The 21,513-nt window shown below is 43.7% G+C and overlaps 1 protein-coding gene across 1 annotated transcript; it reads right to left on the bottom strand.

Annotated features, from left to right (window-relative positions):
• Nucleotides 1-886: 886 nt before the first annotated feature.
• On the bottom strand, nucleotides 887-20,286 carry LOC124678795 (poly(A) polymerase I-like). The gene is made up of 13 exons (XM_047214648.1): nucleotides 20,103-20,286; nucleotides 19,895-20,005; nucleotides 18,492-18,589; nucleotides 17,985-18,071; nucleotides 17,727-17,857; nucleotides 17,574-17,646; nucleotides 17,426-17,471; nucleotides 17,215-17,324; nucleotides 16,991-17,098; nucleotides 16,833-16,892; nucleotides 15,808-15,869; nucleotides 15,330-15,642; nucleotides 887-1,537 (listed from the first exon to the last, which is right to left on the bottom strand). The coding sequence occupies exons 1-13, from the start codon at nucleotides 20,284-20,286 to the stop codon at nucleotides 1,319-1,321; spliced, it is 1,602 nt and encodes a 533-aa protein (XP_047070604.1). The 3' UTR covers nucleotides 887-1,318.
• Nucleotides 20,287-21,513: the final 1,227 nt, after the last annotated feature.

Below are 21,513 nucleotides of genomic sequence, written 5' to 3'. Positions count from 1 at the left end.
GATCCACCACCTCACTCCCGGCATCAACGCCAAACGCCACTACGGGACCAAGACTAGAGCTAATACTAATAATATACATCCCGGCGCCATCTCCTCTCCATCTCCGGCCGGCTATTCCGGCGGAGAGGAGGAGGGAGAGGCCCGGCGAGGAGGAGAGGAGGGGCAGGAAATGTAGCGGGCTTAGAGCAGTTGGGGGGAGAATGAAGTGCACCTGCGGTCAGTTGAACATGGGTACACCCGCGATTATAATTCTCGTGTGCGCAAATGACGAAGCAAATCTAACGGTACTAGAGTCGACCTAGCCTGAACTAATTTTCAGTCGATCTAGCAAAACAGGTTAAGCCATCCTATATCAATCGTTGAGATGTGCACGGTTCTCCCTTGCTTCGTGGAAGAATACCCGGCAAGAGGGCGGAGACTGACTAACTAGTCCTCTTGTGTTAAGCGCGCGCGGTGGTTTCGTTAGCTCGTGACTAAGCGCATTATGTGTCCTGGGGTGGGTGAGTATGTGTGGGACTCGTTCATTGCGTTCTGAGCAAGTCCTACTTACGCAACTAACTCTATATAATCACGTGCCTGGTCGATATCCGGCCTCTTTCTCTTTGTATACGTAACTCAAAGGAAGGAAACAATCAGTCGACACGATGAGCTATCGCTATTGATGACTGAGACAAGTACCAGTCCAAGCAGTTCATACGTAACTGATTACACGCCCAGGGGTGAAAGTATCCCACGAAAACAGTCTCCATTGGGTGCCAAACTTTTAAAACCCATGCGAAACACATTGATATCCATCAAATAATCACCGACAGAGCACTCCCAAGTCAAAAGTGACGCTACAAATAAATGGAACTGTACGGCATGGCATACAACCAACGTGTTCTAGGAAACCAAGAGCACAAAGCTTTTGCACCAACTCCCCTTCGGGATAAAATACATTTCAGAAAATCAGTTGAAATTAGATGAATAATAATTAAACAGCATTTCAAACAGTTCACAAATAAATGTTGACTCGGGATAATCTGGGAAGAAAGAGACACGCCCAGAAAAGGCTGCGCCTTTGCCATGTGGCAGCAATGTGTGCACCATATGGCGATTGATTAACACAGCTTCCATGACCATGGAAGCTGAGATTATCCTTATCAGACGCGGCAATAAGATCTGCTGTTCTGTCATGACTTGATAGACCGGCTCAACCTTGAAAAGCTCCAGAAGCTCATCTGAAGCAAGCCATCCTAAGGTTCAGAACATAAGCTGCAGGCAGCACAAGTCCCTTATGAGGCCCTGAATTGTTTATCCTGTCCACGAAGTCTCATCTTCAAAAGCTGCCATCTTCTTTCTCCAGGTTCGGGGGGTATATCGTATCAAAGACAACCAGTGTGAAGAGATTTCTTATTTCAGCGGAAGAACCCTGATATAAATTTTGATAATCGATATTTCCATCACTTTTTGGTTCATAACCATGCTCCTTTTTTCCATGCTGAACGCGCTCAATTAATTTGAGAACCTTCAGGTACGCTTGTAGTGGGATAAATACCTAAAACAGCATCGGTACCACCATGGCGTAAACCAGCATCAGTACAGCGTAGAGCATTAGAATTATCACTGTCGAGAATAGATAAAATACTAGCAGCATGGCTGCAATATATTTCTACCAAGGCGGGTAATACTTTTGTAATATTTTGAACGCAAAAGAGGTAAAGACCTAGTTATTGTTACAGGATACAATGCTTTGGTTCAGGAATCAGGATCACCTATTCCTCCATAAGTGACTACCTATTAGAATATCTCCTGCTTTATAGGCCAAAATTAATACATCGTACCCAAAACAATTTTATGGTGAATAACCTTTGGGTACAAGGCAAGCTGGTTCCTCCCGTGATTATTGAGAATCAAGAATTTCCATAGTTCAATATGCCGACGATACACTGTTGTTTATGGAAGCTAGCTTTGAGCATCTCGCTGCCCTTAAAGACACTTTGTTACAATTTCAAGAGGCCACTGGGTTAAAGGTTAATTTCACGAACCTTGTCTTATGCTGATCAATATTGACACCTTCTACTCAACTAGCCTTGCAGAATTTTTTGGATGTACTATGGAAATGACGTCATTTACCTATTTGGGGACTACTCGCCCTACTGTTTTGGAACTTGCTGTTAGGAGTAATCTTGTCAATGTAGTTGGCTAGTAGAAGCTTAGTCATAAAGTATCTAGTAGGGAGAATTCTACAACAACAACAACAACAACAACAACAACCAAGCCTTTCAGTCCCAAACAAGTTGGGGTAGGCTAGAGTTGAAACCCATAAGATCTCGAAGCCAAGTCATGGTTCCGGAACGTGGATAGCTAACTTCCACGCACCCCTGTCTATGGCTAAATCTTTGTCGATATTCCAAACCTTCAGGTCTCTCTTAACGGACTCCTCCCATGTCAAGTTTGGTCTACCACGACCCCTCTTAACATTCTCAGCACGTTTTATCCGTCCGCTATGCACTGGCGCTTCCGGAGGCCTCCGTTGGATATGTCCAAACCATCTGAGACGATGTTGGACCAACTTCTCTTCAATCGGTGCTACCCCAACTCTCTCCCGTATATCGTCATTCCGTACCCGATCCTTTCTTGTGTGGCCACATATCCATCTCAACATGCGCATCTCTCGCTACACTTAACCGTTGGATATGTCGTCTCTTCGTTGGCCAACACTCGCGCCATACAACATCGCAGGTCGGATAGCTGTCCTATAAAACCTGCCTTTTAGCTTTTGTGGCACTCTCTTGTCACAGAGTACGCTAGAAGCTTGGCGCCACTTCATCCAACCAGCCTTGATTCGGTGGCCCACATCTTCATCGATATCGCCATCCTTCTGCAACATGGACCCCAAATATTGAAAAGTCTCTCTTCGGTACCACCTGCCCATCAAGGCTAACCTCTCCCTCCTCGTGCCTAGTAGAACTGAAACTACACCTCATGTATTCAGTTTTAGTTCTACTAAGCCTAAAACCTTTCGATTCTAGAGTTCGCCTCCACAACTCTAACTTTCTGTTAACCCCCATTCGGTTATCATCGACTAGCACCACATCATCCGCAAAGAGCATACACCATGGGATATCTCCTTGTATATCCCTTGTGACCTCATCCATCACCAAATCAAAAAGATGAGGGCTCAAAGCTGACCCTTGGTGTAGCCCTATTCTAATTGGGAAGTCATCAGTATCGCCATCACTTGTTCGAACACTTGTCACAACATTATCATACATATCCTTGATGAGGGTAATGTACTTTATTGGGACTTTGTGTTTCTCCAAGGCCCACCACATGACATTCCGAGGTATCTTATCATAGGCCTTCTCCAAATCAATGAACACCATCAAGGATATGTAGTTAGTACAACTTTGAACATCCCCCTTGTTCTTGAAGATTGGTACTAAAATACTCCGCCTCCATTCTTCGGGCATCTTGTTTGACCGAAAAATGAGGTTGAAAAGCTTAGTTAGCCATACTATCGCTACGTCTCCAAGACCTCTCCACGCCTCGATGGGGATACCATCAGGACCCATCGCCTTGCCTCCTTTCATCCTCCTTAACGCCTCCTTAAACTCAGACTCCTGGATACGTCGCACAAAGCACATGTTGGTATCATCAAAGGAGTCGTCTAGCTCAATGGTAGAGCTCTCAACCTTTCCATTGTAAAGGTTGTCAAAGTACTCCCGCCATCTACGCTTGATCACCTCATCCTTCACAAGAAGCTGATCGATTTCGTTGACATCTCTCGTCTTCCTCTTCCTAAACTTGGCCATCTTATAGATGTCCCTTTCGCCTTCCTTCGTGTTTAAACGTTGGTAGAGGTCCTCATACGCCGACCCCTTGCTTCACTCACCACCCGCTTTGTAGCCTTCTTGGCCACCTTGTACTTCTCCATGTTAGCTGCACTCATGTCCAGATATAGGCATCTGAAACAGTCCTTCTTCTCCCTAATAACCTTCTGGACCTCATCGTTCCACCACCAGGTATCCTTAGCTTCCCTTCTAGAATTAGGAATTTCTAGAGTAAGATATTTTAGTAGTGTCAAATATCTAGAGTTTGTAGAGTATTCTAGAAGTATGGTGTAGGGTTTGGATTGTGCCACATGGCAACAATCTAAAGGGTCATATCTATACTCTTATATAGTATATCTATACTCCTATATAGTGTAGCAATTTTGAAAGTTTGAATCCAAGCATCATAATGCAATCTCTACTGTTCATTGTGCACCATCGGACTGCCTAAAACATTGGGATTCGCAGCTACAGTAGCACCCATCATTCTCTACGTCATTCTAGAAACATCTATATATTTGTTCTAGCCAATTCACGCTCCCTCCATACGCGACGCTGCTGGTCACGGCCCGACGACAAAACTCACGGACCCGCGTGCCTATGCTCTCCATAGATCAGTCAGAGTTGAATGCGATGCATGCGAATGGTAGTCACGCTCAAACTTCGATCGAACCGAAAGTGTGGCGAGTAGGTCGGTAGCACTGCACGGACATGCAGTTGCATAAGTGCTAGTACGTTCCCTATAGGTGGCACTGGGCATGGATGGGAGGATAAATTATTGAAGATATGAACTTTGGCAGCTAAAAAGAAATAAGTACAAAACCTAAAACGTGCAAAATTCAATAGTATATTCAAGAGCACATACATGGCAGAAAATTGCAATTCTGCATGAGAAATACAATTCAATGTTAGTAATACATAGTTTTCCCACATTTTACGCTATGCAAGCTATTTTGAGTTCAAATTGTAACGACTGATTTTTAACGTGCAAAGCACGTGAAGCTAACTAGTACAAGTATAAATAGGGGTACCACCCCTCCCATGTAACTAAGCTTGGTACACTTGAGATAATATCTAACAAAGCTTCCTGCTAGTAGAAGCCTAGTGTGTGTACGTGTGTGAAGCACATCAAAACAGAGCAGTGTGTGAAATATCTAGAGTTTGTAGAGTATTCTAGAAGTATGGTGTAGGGTGCCACATGGCAACAATCTAAAGGGTCATATACAAGTATAAATAGGGGTACCACCCCTCCCATGTAACTAAGCTTGGTACACTTGAGATAATATCTAACAAAGCTTCCTGCTAGTAGAAGCCTAGTGTGTGTACGTGTGTGAAGCACATCAAAACAGAGCAGTGTGTGTGAAGCACATCTCTTTAGAGAGGGAGTCCTGGGTGAGAACTAGTACCATAGCTCCTACAATTGGTACCAGAGCCAAGGTTGTGTTAGCTAGAGTGAGATATGGAGAAGGATGGAGAGAATGTTTTCATTCGATACCCTATGCTCACAAAGAGAAACTAAATGGCATGGTCCATCAAGATGAAGGTATGCATGCGTGCTAAAGAATTTGGGATGATGTCGAGCCAAAAGATCCAAAGGTGCCCACATAGGAGAGTAAGGATCAATTGCATTTTCTGCCATTTACCAAGGAATACGAGAGGACATGCTCTTCTTGGTGTACGGAAAGGAGACAGTGAAGGAGACTTGGGAGGCCTTGAAGATTATGCACATGGGTGTGAAGGAAGCCAAGGTGCAAACCCTCAAGACGGAGTTCAAGAGCCTGCATGAAGGAGTCGAACTTCGCCTCCCGGTTGACAACCATCATCAACCAGATCCGAGCACTTGGTGAGGAGTTTGAGGAGACTTATGCCGTCAAGAAGTTCTCCACGCTGTCACCAACAAGTATCTCCAGATTGCTTCGACCATCGAACAATTTGGTGATATCAAGACCATGGCGATGGAAGAGGCCATTGGGCGACTGAAAGCACACGAGAAGCGAACCTACGAGGAAGTGTTGATGTTGATGAGGACTTGCCGCTGATGTGTGCAGGGTGAAGGCAAGCCACGAGGCTGAGAACTCGTCGCGACTCGCGAGGACGAGGGCATGGTGGAGGTCAAGGCAGTGACCGCGGACGTGTTTGTGATAAGTCTGAGGTGAAGTGCTACAACTGCCCTAATTTTGGACATTATGCCTGAGTGTCCATGAAAAGAAAAACAAAGCATTCCTTGCGAAGACTCTTAGTGACGACAATGAGCCAGCACTCTTGTGAGAGGGGTGGTGAAAGTGCACACCCAAAGGTGTGATACCGTTGGAGAGTGTGCACAGGCGGCGGTGTGATATGATCGGCGTACAGGGCGTCGGTGTGAGGTCGACCATTATGGTGTGATGCCGTTGTCACTAGAATTGTTGGTGTGAAGCCAATGTCGGTGGTTGATGCCATTGTCAAGTGAAAGAGTCGGTGTGAGGCGGAGCGAGGCGAAGCGAGGCCATCACAAGATGAAGTGCAAGATCAAGGTGATCTGGATTAAGGGATATAGATGATATGACAAGATTAAGGGGGAGATTGTTAGGGGTAATCTTGTCAATGTAGTTGGCTGGTAGAAGGAGCTAGCTTGGGACTTCTTTTCGGCTTCTAGCATGGTTTCTCAAGCCCGTCTCCCAAATTTGTTTAAACTTCTAAATTATTAGGTAGCTTCTGGGAGAAGCCCTTCTACTAGTAAAGCTTTGTTCGATATCTCAAGTGTACCAAGCTTAGTTACATGGGAGGGTTGGTACCCCTATTTATACTTGTATGTGACCCTTTGTGGGATAAATATGACAAAGAGTATCATAACTCGTTGGCTGCATGGGAAATGGTGTGCAAGCCGAAGGAGGAGGAGGGGCTTCGTGTGATCAATCTTAAAATACAAAATGATGCAGTACTAATGAAACCTATACAAGTTTTTTAGCCATCATGACACACCTTGGGTCAGTATGGTATGCCAAACGTATTATCAAAATGCAGTCCCTCATGCTGCAGGTCAAGTTGGTTCATTTTGGTGGAAGGACGTATGCACATTATTCAAAAATTTCAGAGGTATTTGCGCATCTGGTGATGGATCTGCTACCTTGTATTGGAAAGATTGTTGGTCTCAAGATATTTTGGCGATTGCTTGTCCAAGATTATATTCGTTTGCTTTGGACCCTGATGTATCACTTCAAGCTATGCTAGAATGTAGTTCCTTAGAACAATTAGCTCAGCATTTTGCCATCCCCATTTCGGAGCAAGCATTGCTTGAGCTGCAACAAGCGTTTGTGGTGCTACAGGATTTAAAATCTGATGTGGCTGGTACGCTCCAGCCAGATACTTGGAATTTTCGATTGCAGAATGGGGTGTATTCTTCCGCTGGCTATTATAAATTCATGTTCAACGGTTTGGGGCTGTCTTTGGTGTTTAAAAAATTGTGGAAAAGCAAAGGACTTAATAAGCAGAAGGTTTTTTACATGGATTCTCATGGTTGACCGTTTGAATACATGATATATGATGGACAGACGTCACTGGCATCTAGACTCTGGATGTAACTCTAGACAGAGAAACGAGGGAATATTTGTTCTTTAATTGCCCTTTTTTCTGCAAATGTTTGGAACAGGCTCCGCATAGTGCAGACTTCTAGGCAAAGTATTGCGGATATGTTTCAGGATGCTAACATGAGCTTTTCAGGACCAATTTTTTTGAAGTTGCTACATGTGCTCTGTGTGGAATTTGGAAGTGCAGGAGTGGTAAAATCTTTGAGGGGAAGAGACCCTCTTTTCAGACATGGAGAGCAGTTTTCAAGGAAGATCTAAGGCTTGTATTTTGTAGGGTTAAGACCATACATCAAGCACAGCTCTCGGCCTGATTGAACTCCTTTTAGTTGGTTTTTGTCCTTTTGGTTTGTTTTAGCCCTTGTAAATAGCATGTAATTGTGTACAGTGGAATCCGTTTTTTCTTTGGAGCTTTCAATATGTAATTGTGTACAGTGGAAGCCCAACGGTTTCATGGTAAAAAAAAATTACTGGCGAGAGTCTATTATCTATTATATACTATAAAAGCAATATACGGATGTCTAACAGAGACACCACGTTAATCCACAAAGGCTAGAAATAAATATACCATTGATTTTACAGATAACGGTGGATATTTAAAAGATCTAAGAGTTACGTAAATCTATATATACGTGACAAGTCATGTTTGTGGAATTATACACATGTCCAATAAAAAAGGTGCAAAATCTAATGAGAAATCCGGTACCGTATGACTGCATAATTCAGTTTGAAAGAGGAAAGAAAAGCTCACGTGAAAGCTAATCCAAACGTTTATTCTAAAGTTTGGATTTATATTCTACGGTTAGGATCTAAGAGGTTATCATGTGTCAATCTTCAGGAGGAGTCCGTGTTATATACTACGAGCTAGGTAGAGTACGTTGTGAAGAAAAAAATAGGTTACAAGTGTTCGTGTATAATACTAGAAGCTAGATAGAGTCCGTCATGTAAAAAAAGGGGTAGTTGGAGTCCATGTTCAAACTCCAAAAACTGGTGTGGGATACAAATACAATGTGATCAGTACATTTTAAATAAAAAATTACATTACTAATTAGACTGCAGGTACACAGCGCCACCAAACCTATTTCCTACATGGTCCATGCCAAGTCTTCATGTACATATTTTGATTTTTTAGGAATAAAAATAAAAATGGTTTAGCTTTATTGATTTATTGAAAAACGTTAAAATTGGAAGATATTCATGATTTGATGAAGGGACAGATTGAAACAATAGTTTCACTTGGTTAAAAGTTTCATACGGACGAGAAATCATTACAAATTCTAATGTTATAAAACTTATCATAGATGGCCAATTTTCTATTTTCTATACTGGGTGAATGGTCGTGAACATGCTCACATACTCGGCACATTGATTATTCGTAAAGAAAATAGTACCATGCTACTCCATCATAATGTAGAATTTTTTACATATTTCTATTGTATACTAAGTCACAATATGGTTGAATGTAGAGGAACATACAATAAACTCTCACTATAACATATGGTCTCGATATATGTCTTTACTTTAATATAGGAACAAAAAAAAACTATGGCTTCCTGAAATCGCTATAAAAATTAAGTGAATGGAAATAATTGGAACTGAACCAACTATAGTAATCTGTAGATTACAGGAGAGGTGAAAGTGGCTAGGTTGATTGGGCAGCCGCCACTGGCTGTGTATTCTATTTCTTAGGGTTTCTCAGGAGAGAACCCTTCTATATATACACATAGCTACATGGGCCACATGGGCCAAAGAGATACACACTAGACTAGCCCAGAACCGGTTCAACACTCCCCCTCAAGATGGGTGATAGATATCTATCATTCCCATCTTGCCACAAGCCAAATTGCACTCCTTAGTTCCCGGACCCTTGGTTAGACAGATCAGCCACTTGATGTCCTGAACTCACATAAGATATTTTGATAATTCCTGCATCCAATTTTTCCTTGATGAAGAATCGGTCTATCTCCACATGCTTGGTTCGATCATGCTGCACAGGATTATTGGCAATGCCGATGGCCGATCGATTGTCACACCACACATTTAGATGGCCCTGTCTCAGCACCTTCGGTTCACTAAGGAGATTTCTCACCCACAACATTTCACTTAGTCCTTGAGACATTGCTCCGTACTCGGCTTCGGCGAGTTGATTTGGACACTACGGGTTGCTTCTTACTCCTCCATGACACCAAGTTCCCTCCAACAAAGACACAATAGCCTGAAGTTGATCTTCTATCATCCGGACAACTTGCCCAATCAGCATCGTCGTACCCATCAACTCCTAAGTGTCCGTTGCTCCTAAACCATAGCCCTTTACCTGGACTACCCTTTAAATACCTCAAGATTACGTAAACAATATCCATATGTCCACTCCTTGGCTTATGCATATATCTACTTACAATACTCACTCGCATAAGCAATGTCGGGCCTTGTATGACACAAATATAAAAGTCGCCCAACCAGCTTTTGATATCTCTCCTTATCAACCGGTTCACCGGACATAGCGAGTCACTTTATGGTTTTGATCGATGGGGGTTGGAGCTGCCCGGCATCCAAGCATGCCCGTATCACCGAGAAGATCCAAGGTATATTTTCTTTGGGACAGAGCAATTCCTTTTGGAGACCTAGCAACTTCTATGCCTAAGAAATATTTGAGTTTTCCAAGATCTTTGACTTCAAATGCTTTACTCAAGCATCCTTTCAGCTTTACTATTTCTGCTTCATCATCGCCGAGTAATTATGATGTCATCAACATACACTTGCAAGTATTGTGATTTTCCGGTTTTGATGTCTATAAAAGACAGTGTGATCTCCATTACATTGCATGTAGCCCATATCACAAACCGCACGCCCTGAATCCGTCAAACCATGCCCTTGGAGATTGTTTTAAGCCATAAAGAGACTTTTTCAATCTGCATACCTTGCCGGCAGTTTCGATGTAGCAAAGCCCAGTGGGAGTTCCATGTACACTTCTTCTTTTAGATCACCATGCAAGAAGGCATTTTTAACATCTAGTTGGTGTAAAGGCCACCCAAAATTAGCAAGCACAAGAAATCAAAATCCTCACGAGTATTCATTTTCGCCACCGGAGCAAATGTTTCATCATAATCTATGCCATAGGTTTGACTATATCCCCTCGCCACTAGTCTTGCTTTATATCGGTCGATCTTGCCTTCCGAATTTTGTTTAATTGTATAAATCCACTTGCAAGACACTCGCCTTCTTTCCTTCCGGAAGGTGTGCAAGTTCCCATGTTTTGTTCTTCCTCAAAGCATCCGGCTCCTCCATCATAGCATGCCTCCACTTTGGATCTTGTCTAGTCGCTTTCCAATCGGTTGGAATTGAGATAGATTGCGAGAGAACCAACAAATGCTCCGTACGAGGGAGACAAGCACTTATAAGACACATAGTTGCCAATGTCATGGTTAACTCCACGTTTACCCTTCCTCAAAGCAATTGGCAAATTCATTGACTCATCTATGGTTGCGGACCCATTTTCGGAATGACAGTCGCCACTAGACCTACTATCATCAACATCATCCTCCTGTTGCTCCCCTTGCATTTGTTGTTCCCCCGCACCTGTTGCTCCCCCGCACCGGTTGCTCTCGTTGTACTCCCTGTCGAGGTCGTCGCGAATACACCGGTATGTTGTCCCTCCACCTTTGTACGTTTTCGGGTTGTACAATAGGTGGTTCAACATGGGCATTAGATGGTCCAAGCATCTACGTAAATAGGGACTCGAAACCACAATTGGTTGTGGAGCATGTTGTTCCGGACTTGTAACAATACTCTTCTCCCCTCTTGGCCAACCTCATTATTTTTCCGTTGGTCAAGTTCCTCAAACAACATACTTATATCGGTCTTTTCACCATAGAAGGGCTCGGATTCTCGAAAAGTGACATCCATACTTACAAAGGTACGTCGTTCGATGGACTCCAACACTTGTAGCCACGTTTCCCGGAGGCATATCCAATAAAAATGCATTTTATCGCTTTTGGGTCAAGTTTACCAACGGATGGTCCGTGATCTCTAACAAAACAAGTACAACCAAATAATTTTGGTGGGACTAGAAATGTATTCTCACCCATTAACATCTCACATGGTGACTTCATGCCCATAACTCTTGAAGGCATTCTATTTATCAAGTAGGTGGCGCTCATCACCGCTTCACTCCGGAGGAACTTAGGCACATTCATAGTAAACATGAGAGATCTTGCAACTTCTAAAATATGTCGATTCTTCCTTTCGCTACTCCATTCCGTGGAGGTGTGTCCGGACAGGACTCGATGTAGGATGCCATGCTCGACAAGAATGTGTCGAATCCTTTATTGACATACTCGTTCCGTTATCGATCCCGATCATCCGTACTGCACATTGAACTGGGTTTTCACATAAGAATAGAAGTTCTGAAACATTTGAATACTTCATCCTTGTGTTGCATCAAATAAACCCGGGTCATACGAGTATGACAATCAATAAAGGTCACAAAATACTTCATTCCACTCACGGATACAACGGACATGTCCACACATCCGAATGAATAAGCATAAATGGGAATATACTTCGGATTCCCTTACTCACATAATCGGTTCGTGTGTGCTTGGCATACTCACAAGCATCACATTTTAATTTGTTTTTATCAACTCCATGCATTACATCAAGGAAGACTCGATCATCTTATCAAACGACATATGACCCATTCTACAATGATGAATCATGGCAATATTCTCCCTTTCATCGGCAACAACAAGCAAACACCGAACCTCCACGATCCATGTACCATAGTCCTCTATGCCCGGTTCCGGTCCCAATCCTCCCGCCCGTCGACCTCTCCTCGGATCACACACATTTTCTTATCAAGATATATTATGCGGTCCAGTTGATCAATTAAAGCACTTAGAGATATCAAATTGACTGGGAAAGCTGGAACATGTAACACCGAAGATAGTTTTATGAAGGGAGTGCACCGAACAGTCCCTACACCTTTGATGGGTTGTGATGTGCCATCGGCAGTTTGTATGGTTTCAATCCGAGAGATAGGATATTTATCATATGATTCAAATTCTTTAGTGTTGCTCGTCACATGTTTAGATGCCCTCGAGTCAAGGATCCACTCGGATCAATTTTATGGGTAGCTATAGATGCTTTTTCAATATTACCTCCATTTGCGTATGCGAAATGTGCAAAGCTTCCAAAGGTGGCATCCTCCTCGTCCACCCTTCTTGATCTCTTCATGGGTGGCTGCACTTACTTGACCGTCTTTAGAAACAACAACATGCGCTCTCGGTGGCCCCGAGTTGTGGCCGCCTCGACCTCTACCTCCACGGTAGAACCCCCTGTTGTAACCTCTTCCTCTACCCCGCCTTGAGCCGTGCAATCATAGCTCGGGTGGCCCGGTTTTCCACAATTGTAGCGAGTCCCTTGTCTCCGCCTCTCTGTCACAAAGAAGGCGGGATTAGAGGCATGTTCACCTCCTTTTCCAAGTTTTAGCCTCATCTCCTCTTGTGACATAGCCGCAATAACCTCTCCAATAGACGGCAGTTTAGTTTGGTGAAAGAGATTTGCCCTCCTTCCTTCAAAACGAGGTTCGGTCCCTTCGAGAGCCTGGATTACACGCCCGCGCTCTATCCACTGTTTTGCGACAACAATGCACTCGGGATGTGCAAGCTCAAGTGGATCACGATCATCCGGATCGGACCACAAGCGCTGCAGTTCAGCCACATACTCCATGAATGATTTTTCACCTTGCTTTAAATCATGCACCTTATCCTCAATTTGGGCCATCGGCATGACATTTCCCTTCCCCGAGTACAAATTTGACGAGTGTACTCCATACCTCTTCCGAAGTAGAGAGAGCTTCCACCGATGCAACAATCAAAGGAACTAACGAGTTAAACAGACCAAGCCATCACCACGGAATTGGTAGTACTCCATTTCTTCCACTCGAACTTTCCTTGTCCACCGGCTCACTCGCTCCGACCAAATACATACCCCTCCAAATTCTTGGTCTTCGGGATTAGAAGAGCCCTTCTTGACCAGCTCAAGTAGTTTCCCACACCTTCTAGTTTGATCTCATTTGGCATGAGATCGATCTTCCGAACTAGCTCTACCTGTTGAGGAACCGCACCGGAGTAGCTAGCACCATCCTCCTTCTTGGCGATGAGGAACTCCGTCGGTTTCTCCAAGGCTCGGGCCAGCTGTTGGTTGTTGCCGTTCCCCCCATCTCCTCCTTCCAGCACTACCACCAGCTCCTCCAAATCCACTCCCCTGCAGATCTGAACTTTCCCTTCCCTTCTTCACTCCACCAGAGAAACGCAGCTCCCAGCAGCACCAATCTTGGCCACCATCACCATTGCAGGAGAGGTGAAAGTGGCTAGGTTGATTGGGCAGCCGCCACTGGCTGTGTATTCTATCTCTTAGGGTTTCTCAGGAGAGAACCCTTCTATATATACACATAGCTACATGGGCCACATGGGCCAAAGAGATACACACTAGACTAGCCCAGAACCGGTTCAACATAATCTGTTGCATCTTTGACGTTTTGCATGTCTCCAGTCTTCGCCCATGTGTCTCCACCCATGGACTGCGGACAAGAAGAATACAAAAACGTACCTAAACTACACGATGAAGATTGTTTATGGTTCTCCACCAAAAGTTGCCCAGTTGATTGTTGAAGTTAAAGAGTATCGACAGAGTCTAATAGAAGGAAGAATCAACATGCCTTATGTCTTATTTTTTCTATTTATGAATCACCAACCAAGACAAACCGGACACTATAGTGAGACGTGAAATCACCCAATTCCATTCCGACTTAAACATATACATGTCGAACCGTCATGTGCCATTGAAATTTGTCGGGAAAAATGGTCAAAGCCCAGGTTGAGAAAAAATTACAAACGTCTGACTAAGCAAATCACATATGGTTTCTATTTTGACCACACAGCATGGCAAAATGAGAGAGGGGTGGCACGAATTCTCAAACAAAAGTGAACCATAAAACCACATATGTGAATCAAAATTGTATCTGAACATATTACTACCACATACCGTCATGGATTTAACTAAGCGTATATATATTCATTAATTCCTCTTGTTTGATACTAAACAAATCCATGTATCTATAGATTTCATAAGCTTTAGTACAATTGGAAGCATCATCCAGCTATTGTGAGGTGAATACTAATTACTATATGGACATAAAAATAGAGATGTTAAGATTTACACGGTCACGCGCCGAATGACAGACACACCAGTCCAGACATGACAAGTTAGTTGTATATAAGATTTGACACATATAGCTTAAAAAAATTCAAAAATTCCATAATAATCATTCAGTTGCAAGAAGGGCGGGCCTGGTGCAGCGGTAGAGCCTCACCGCCTGTGACCGAGAGGTCCCAGGTTCGAGTCGCGGTCTCCTCACATTGCACTTTGTGAGGGTAAGGCTTGCCACTAACACCTTCCCCAGACCCGGCACAGTGCGGGAGCTCTTAGCACTGGGTACGTCCTTTTTAATCATTCAGTTGCAAATTTGAAGATGTTTTGTTTTAGATTAATATTTGTGGTTGTTTTAGAACAATGTTTGTGGTTGTTTTAGATCTTTATCGATTTCTAATATATGGTATAAACCATAATTTAATTATCGAACAAATTGTACATACTAAAGATGATGCCCTCGCATATGCGAGGGCCACCCCCCTAGTTTATCCTAATTTAAAGAGATGTTCTCCCATGCTTGGAAGGTACCAAGATGTACCACTAAGAAATATATCAACATTAACTGAAGATTACTGGGGAAACAACAGAAAATTCAGGAATTTGAAGCTTTCGCTGGCTTCAGGCTTACCCTTGCTGTGTTGGCTTTTCAGGCATGTCCCAAAGCCAGCATTTGAAAAGGTCTACTTGCAAGATTAATGAAAATATTTAAACATGGAAGACAGAAAAAATCTGTACTTACAAGATCTGAAGATGGTGCTTGTGGGATTTTCGCCATAGCATTTGCAACAAAATACTCATCGGTCATTTCAGTTAGTGCCTGTCTCATTGAAGTGGCGAGGCCTTTGACCTCAGCTACCAACTGTTTATTGCTCCACACCTGTGGTTCCAAGAGCTCTGGAAAACCAGCATCATGTTGACGGTTGATTGATTGTCCAATATCCACTGCCAATGGCAGATCACCTCCAAGGTACACAGCTAGTGCAAAAGTAGCCACCACCAAAGGATCCCGTGGTTCCCGTGCCAATGCCTCATGAAATGCTAAAATACTTATCCTGCAGAAACAACAGCCATGCAGAATATCATTTTACCAAATAGTAGCGAACCCCAAATTTCAAGAGTCTGAAAGCATGTGCATACTTCCTCGAAGGACAGAGAGGTTTGGAGCTATAAACTGTTGCCTTGCATAGAAATAATAACTTGAATAATTCAACTCTTACCATAAACTATTATGGCATGGCCTGTTAGGTGCAAGAAAACTATCCAGCTTAGAAAATAGGACCTGCACGCACAGATAGATGAACTTCATAGAAAAATCTAGTAACTAAAGCCCCATTAGAAAATATCCATAGCATGCACCACAACATGGAATTGGACACAAAGAACATCTAATCTTAATCTAGCAATATTTGCAACAAAATGAACATTAATATCTCAAACAACACCTTGACTCATCTCTCCCAATGCACACTAATGATGCTCCCTCGGCATAGGTGGTGCCTTAAGCACCTGTGCTGCAACACAGGAAGGCATCCTCATGAGCACGCGTCTGGTAGTTAGCTCCAACAAAGGAAGGAACAATCTTCATAGCTTGACCAGGCATGATGGACTAAAGCGGCAAAGTTGACCTAGACAGCAGCTCGAAGTAGCAGTGAAGAAATCAGATCCAAAGCAGAGCTGACCAGGTGCGCAAAGCTAAGGCCCGGCTGTCATCCTAGATTGCCCAGGCTGTCAATGGCGCCCTAAGTCACCTCCTGTGAGCAACCTCATAACCCCAGCCAACCCCCAAAACCCCACTCGGACCACGCTCCGGATGCCATGGAACAAAGATGGAGTACCAGATTGGAGGTCACGCTCTTCCGATCACTATTCCCAGGCCTAAGAGCTAAGGAGCGAGGCGATGCAGTGGGAAGGAGTCATATGGGGCAGATGTCAGCGACTCAGCGGCGATGCAGAGAGAGGAGCAGCACGAGGTGGAGGGATGTCCCTGCTTGCATATATTGGTAGAAGGACGAATATGGGGTGGGAGAGAGAGGAGGAAGATGGTGTGAAGAGGTGAGGGCAACTATTATACTATTTCTTAACTCCATTAGCCTCAGTTAGTTCATAGAGGTGTTTTACTGTTATGGAAAGAGGTGATGTGTGAGTGATCTTTTGGAGAATTGCAAAAGATGTGGTTCGAGTATATTTGCAAGTGCAAAAGCTACTACCGGTGAGATGTGAATTCTTTAGAAATCAGACTTACCAGTAACATGTTGGTCCCATCATCCTTCCTCTTAAAACGAGTTGAAGAAAAATATGCTGCCTGTACAGCCCAATCAAATCATTCAGCTAAGAGCACCAAAACAAAACAAAAATATTCAAAATTTGAGATGTGTATGTCCATGCTAACAGTTTATATACCTGAAAGGGCAATAAATGTTCAAGAAGGCCAAATCTCCAAAGCAACCTTAAAGAAGCTTCAGCTGAACCATAAGCAAGCATATAATTAACCTCCATGAGTAATCTTCCCTGTAAGAAGGTAATCGTTAAGTAGCAAGCATCTAAGCGACATTCTTTCTTATTCAGTGCATGAGTAGACAAAACGTCCATGAAACAGAAGCACATTGTGCATGTCAGGATCGAACCTTGTCAAGTCTTGCCACAGAGCAGGCAAGAGTTCTCACATAATAAGCTGTTTCTTTGGGAAAGCTGAACCCTAATCGAGCTGCAATTCTGATTGCACGTAGAATACGAGCTGTTAATTACAAATTACATATTAATGCCAAAAACTCACAGAAAAGGAAAAAAAACAATAAGCAAAAACTCCAGAAAAGAGAAATATAGATTGATACTGACCACAATCCTCGTGGAATGAAGTGCCAGCAGGAATAACAGTACGGACCTGGTGAAAGGGGAAAAGGATGAGATAAGTAAATGAAGGAAAAGAGTGAAGTTAAACTGATGCAAAAATGAAACAACTAGAGTACTAATAGGTACTGCAGACCTTAGCTTTCTTAATATCTTCGATGCCTCCCAAGTAGTCGTAGATCTTTTCTGAATACGGATTGAACATTAATCTGCACACACTTGACTTCAGAAAATATATATACCGCAGCATGCAGTATGGAAACCAGTTACCGCGTAAAGGCGCACCGACCCATTTATAGTGAAGTCCCTCCCTTGACAGTTTTTCCAGCGAATATAATCATTCTTGCTACAATGTGGGCTCTTTGAAGTGTGCATTTGATTGCCACTTGATCCTCGAGCATAAGTATTAAAACTCGACACCTGGCAAGAAAGATAAGAAATGTCTGGTTCAGACATGTGGTGTAAAAGAAAAATCTAACTCAACAACCACCAACTCAGAGTGTGCAGTTTGCAATGTTTGGCCAAATCCATAAAAAGGTGTACGAACCTCAACAATAGAATTCTTGTCATGTACATGAACTATGGGAAAACGCCTTCCTACTATAACAGCTGATCCTGAAAAGGTGTCCTTCACCTGCGAGAGTTAAAATAGCATCCTTCAATTGGTAAAAGTACTATTGGTATCTCAAGTGATAATGTCAAAAGGTCACAAAGTAGAATAGGGTTTTGTCCACAATTTGTGGTGCAATGTAACTGCAAAATATGACACATGGAAATGCACAGCTAAAAGCAAAACTGTATAGTTATTCTAAGGAATTTCACATATTACAAATAGATGCATGCTGAAAGTATCCGTTATTTCAGATAATGATACGCTGCATGCATCTGATATCAACCAAATACTTATGTTTGTTGTAGTCGGTCTTTGCGAAACTATTACAATCTCCAAATTTCAGCAGAAACAATAGCTGTGAGGACTTATGCAATGCAACTTGACATTTTATTAATAGAATCACAGCATAACAATAGCATGCTTGTTAGTTCGAAATATAACCTGCCTAAGATCAGCTGTCGTTATTATGTCGAAATCTTTTGGGATTTTCTTCATTATGAGATCTCGAACACAACCACCGACCAGGTATACATCATATCCTGCAAAACAGTAAAACACATAAACATAAAAATGAATCTGAGAGTGCAACAAGCCACAAACTCAAATGTAAAACTCACATAGTACTCCATATGAACACATAACATATCCGCTTATCATTATGGTCCTATAATCCTAGTTTCTGTACCTAGCTAACAGCAGGGTAACACAACTGAATTGAACTTCCTTGCTGGTGAAATGGCAGATACATTTCTAAACCTATTTAGTACCATGGACCATCAAATGCTAACGCAATTATTTCATGGCAAATAAAGGAATGCTCTACTTTACAATTTTACTAGTGGTAACCGTTCTTAAATGACAAGACGCGAACACTAAACTACAATATTGCCATAAAATAACTCTACTGCAAGAATAAAATAAAGAACGATCTTTCAGGAAATAAATTCATATACTGCTAGAAAGGAATCCTTTCCATCATCGCTTCTGAAACTAATTGGTTTGACAGCTCTACAGGAACTAAAGCTGCCGCTGAATATCCATTTTTCATATCCAAATCCATACCCATGTTTTTGGGTAGGGTATGGGTTAAGGAATAATTACCCATTCTGTTTTGGGCATGGGAAGGATAATTATCCAATTAACTTCAACTTATCCATACCCATAAGCTAGCTTGTAATGGACGTGTGGGATCCACTGAGAAATAAAGAAAGAAAGAAAGAAAAAAGCAGGAGCGATACACCCCGTACTTGAACTAGCTAGCTAGCATCACGAATCCATCCACATGTGTGCTCGCTTAGCTTCTGTATGTGAGTGTCTCATCTGACTTGTACTTCTCGCCGTATTATACAAGCCAGCTTGGTACGTTCATGTCTTGCCGGAAAGCTGTTGAAAGTGACGATACGGCATGGTTGATGTGTATTATCGATAGACTACTGATGCATGTGTATATCATACCAGACCAAATTCTGCAATCTTATCCAGTGGGTGAGATGTATCCATTAGGGAATACCTGTTGTTTTGGGGTATGGGCAAACAGAAGCTCCGATGGGTATGGATAACCAGGAATGTGGACAACAGCATCCAAAAGATTATATGTTAAAATGTCTCTGTACGTTATATCATGATTCCCACTGCGTAAGACACTGGTATTATGTATTTATGTCGAAGCAATTGTTCCACATACACAGTCACACGATGGTTATTTCCCCAGCCCCACCACTGCAACTACAGAACCATACTAGAATGCATAAAACAATACAAAACAAAACATTATGGAACCGAATTCAGTAGTGACACTTCAGTGTTTCTACGATAGCAACCAAGCCAGTGAAAGAGGGACGCACCTCTGCTGCGGAGGCGGTGGAGGACGTTCCAGGCCTCGTCGGGGATCATGGACTCCTTGAACCCGAACCGCTTCGCGCTGACCTTCTTCCACTCCGGCCCCTCCGCGTCGCCTAAGCAGGACCCAGACCGTTCGGGAGGTAAGCGAAACCAGTGTATCGCCATCAGAAGAGCAGAGAATACCCCAGTATTTATGATGCGTATACTTACCGGCGGAGGCGGTGGAGGGGGTGGAGTCGGAGGGCGAGGGCGAAGGGGACGGAGACGGGCCGCGGCGGCGTCGGCGCGGGGAAGCAAGCGCGGCGAGGGGGGAGGGCACGAGACGACTGGGCCGGGAGAGGGCGCCGAGCCCGGTGGTGGCGGCGAAGCGCAGCTCCGGCGAGCGAAGCGCCATTCCGATAATGGAGTGGGAGGCGGCGGCGGCGGTGCACGCGAGCGCACGCGCGAGGGGGATGGATAGCAAACAGACGAGGCGAATATGCGAGGCGCATGGAACACCTCTCGCCGCTGGGCCGACAGTGACACGCCTGTCTGTAGCCCGTGGGCCGTTCATTAACAAGCCTTCGGTATAGATGGGCTTGACAGAGCATTTTGTTTTTTCTAAGAGCATCACCAACGCACGCGCTAAATCAGGCCCGAGCTATAAAAACGACGTTTTTTTTTAAGTATGAGCATCCAAATCTTCTATCTCTAAATAGTTGGTCCCATTTTCCTGGCTTCTCGCGCAGCCACGTCACCCCTATTTTCCTCCTGTGTTGCGCTGCTATTCCTCCTCGCACGGTAGTGTCGTGCCTTCGTCCCTCATTCATTCGCGGACGAAAAAAATTCTTCATACGTGGGCTGGTTTAGTAACGTGGGCCCGTCATTACTTCCCCTCAATTCGCGTAAGGAACCACCAATCTTTACTAACGCTTCCCAATCTAATCGATTGAGCTCTCTATTAAATCCCCATAATTTTCGCGAGAAACAACTGCACAAGAAACTGATGGAGGACATACGAGGAGTCCAGGCAGATTCTCCGCCTCAGCCTATTTTGATCGCCTTCCCCATCCAACAATTCGCCTCAATACGCCTGCTTCCTAGCCAGCCGCCAGCAATCCTCCGTCGGCCAGTTAGGAGTTCGTTCAGATTTCCCCTATTTAAACTCCATGCTCTAGCTCGACTCCTCGACCTTGCTCCTGTCGTCCTCCGGGTAGGCATCTTCAATCGTCTCCTCTTCCTCCCTTTATAGTAAAGATTTCAAGCTCGCAAAATTTTTCTGCAGTATAGGATCTTAACATCGTTTCATATTTCGTCATCTGATTTCGTTCTTTATGGATCTGCAGTCCGGCACCATTCAAGATCGATGCCTAACGCCGGCGTTGCGCTGGAGCCATCCTCCCCTGTTTGCCACGTTCAAGTCCTCCGAAATCTTGGTTGAGGAACTACGACCTAGAGCCCACCTCTACCACTGCAACTTACCAGCATTAGAACGATGACCTGAAGCGCACCTCAGGCTAGACATGTGAAGCGAACAACTCCTGACCAGCAACCAGCGCTCATGTGAGGCCACCCCTGTTAATGGTACATGTCAATTTTCATTGGACCTTTGTAAATTCTATCCGAGACTTCTTTTTGCTGA

This window comes from Lolium rigidum, chromosome 7 (assembly GCF_022539505.1).
Source record: "Lolium rigidum isolate FL_2022 chromosome 7, APGP_CSIRO_Lrig_0.1, whole genome shotgun sequence".
Lineage (NCBI taxonomy): Eukaryota > Viridiplantae > Streptophyta > Magnoliopsida > Poales > Poaceae > Lolium > Lolium rigidum.
This window is presented reverse-complemented; position numbering and strand designations above follow the sequence as displayed.